Source organism: Plecotus auritus (genome assembly GCF_963455305.1).
Source record: "Plecotus auritus genome assembly, chromosome: 3".
In the NCBI taxonomy this organism is placed as follows: Eukaryota; Metazoa; Chordata; class Mammalia; order Chiroptera; family Vespertilionidae; genus Plecotus; species Plecotus auritus.
In genome coordinates, this window is record NC_137772.1 from 25,263,204 (window position 1) to 25,265,459 (window position 2,256).

General features: G+C 52.3%; 1 protein-coding gene across 1 annotated transcript; it reads left to right on the forward strand.

Annotated features, from left to right (window-relative positions):
- Positions 1 to 374: 374 nt before the first annotated feature.
- LOC308244720 (mpv17-like protein 2) lies at positions 375 to 995 on the forward strand (the record flags this gene model as incomplete). The annotated part of the gene is made up of 1 exon (XM_080660924.1): positions 375 to 995. One exon carries the CDS (start codon positions 375 to 377, stop codon positions 993 to 995), a length of 621 nt encoding a protein of 206 aa, XP_080517050.1.
- Between the last annotated feature and the right edge of the window lie 1,261 nt (positions 996 to 2,256).

The following is a 2,256-nucleotide window of genomic DNA, read 5'->3' on the forward strand; positions in this document are numbered from 1 at the left end:
ACAGTGCACCATGGGAGAGAGAGGAGAGCACTTGGTTGGGTATCATAGACACTTTGCCTCCATGGCAGTCACAGTTGTCTTCTCCTAGTGTGCTCTGCCTTGGTGAGTGGCAGGACCATCCACTCTGTTTTCTAAAGTGATAAGAGAGAATTGTACTGGAGCACCCACATATCTCCATCCCCTTCCCCAGTCATCCTGTCCCTTCAGTTGCCTTAGTGTGGGCCTTTCTGTCTAGGAACTGTTTCAGTTTTGGAAGATGAAAGCTCTGTGGATCAATGGTGGTGGTGGTTAACAACAAGGTGAGAGCACATCCCGGGTGCAGCTGGGATGCACAAGGGTGGCCCGGAGCGCCGGTCCCTGGATCCCCGTGCGCGATGGCGTCGGGCGGCTGGCGCTGGCTGTGTGGCCTGTGGGCAGCGGGGCAGCCCATGTTCCAAGGCCCTGCGCTACTCTTTACCAACACGCTGGGTTGTGGCGTTCTCCTGGCGGCTGGGGACGGCGCACGCCAGTCCTGGGAGATCTGCACCGGGCCCGGCCAGAAGTTCGACCCACGGCGCTCAGTGAGCATGTTTGCTGTGGGCTGCAGCATGGGCCCCTTCCTACACCACTGGTACCCCTGGCTGGACCGCCTGCTCCCTGCGTCTGGCCTCCGTGGGCTTGCAGATGTCCTCAGGAAGGTCCTCGTCGACCAGCTGGTGGCCTCTCCCATGCTGGGTGTCTGGTACTTCTTGGGTATTGGCAGCCTAGAGGGCCAGTCCCTGGAAGAGAGCTGCCTGGAGCTTCGGGACAAGTTCTGGGAATTCTACAAGGCTGATTGGTGCGTGTGGCCTGCTGCGCAGCTGGTGAACTTCCTCTTCGTGCCCCCCCAGTTCCGAGTCACCTACATCAGTGGCCTGACACTGGGCTGGGACACATACCTTTCCTACCTGAAGTACAGGGTGAATGCAGTGAACAGACCAGGCACCCAGGAAACTTCTCAGGGGCCACACATGTGAGCCCCAAATGGCAGTACGGCTCCCCTCCAGGGTGAGGGCTTCCTATGTCCTTGACAATCCGCACCCCATGGTTGGCAAGCGGGCAGCTGATCACCAGCAGGGTGAAGACCAGACCCCTCTCAGCTGTCTAACAGGACCTTAGCCAGGTCCCTGCCTCATCTTTTCAGTGAGGCTGACTCCAACCCCCAGACAAGTGGAGGGCTTGGCGAGGAGCCTGAAGGAAGGGACGTGGCATGTGACCAGACCCTATGTGTGGACAGATCGCAGGCACTGACACCCCCAGCATGAGTGGCCTGGTGCGGACTGAGTTGCCCCACCCCCTCAACTAGATGCCAGATGAGGCAAAACTGATTCCAGCTGACCACCCACCTGGATGGGAAGGGGGATGGGCCCAAAGCAGGGCAGGGTCCTGGGCTGAATTCCAGCCCCAGCCCCACTCCAGGGCATCTGGCTGGGCTGCCCCTTCCAAGCCCACTACCAGGCCTTAGTCTTCCCATCTGGAACATAACCATGAAGATGGACAGTCATCCCCAGGTCTTCTCACTGGGAGCCTCTATGACCAGGATGTCCCACCTTTAGCACTGGGCCCCAGCCACCCAGCCAGTCCCAAGCCCTCAAAACGAACTGGTTTGGCTCCATGGATAGAGTGTCGGCCTGCAGACTCAAGGATCCCAGGTTCGATTCGAGTCAAGGGCATGTACCTTGGTTGTGGGCACATACCCAGTAGGGAGTGTGCAGGAGGCAGCTGATTGATGTTTCTCTTTCATTGATGTTTCTAACTCTCTATCTCTCTCCCTTCCTCTCTGTAAAAAAAATCAATAAAATATATATTTAAAAAAACACACAAAACAACAAGGTGAATGTCCTTAATACCACTGAACTGTAGTATACTTAAAAAAGGTTAAAATGGTAAATTTTATGTTATATATATATATATATATATATATATATATATATTGTATCACAATTTAAAAAATATTTTAAAAATTAAGAGGAAAAGACAGGACACTTCAGTTTAGCAAGCTACCACCCCACAAAACTGGGACCCACCTCTGTATATATGGTACATATTGATAAAGTATTCTTCGATGATTTCTTTCAAGGGAAATCAAAATTTAAATAAAGACTATTACTTTTTTTAAAATAACAACCCTCAAATGTCAGCACTGCGGTACACTCTTTCTAACTACTTCTTGGACAGTGGCGCTCAAATAGATCAGTGGTTCTCAAAATTTAGTGTGAATAAGAATCATCCGAGAAA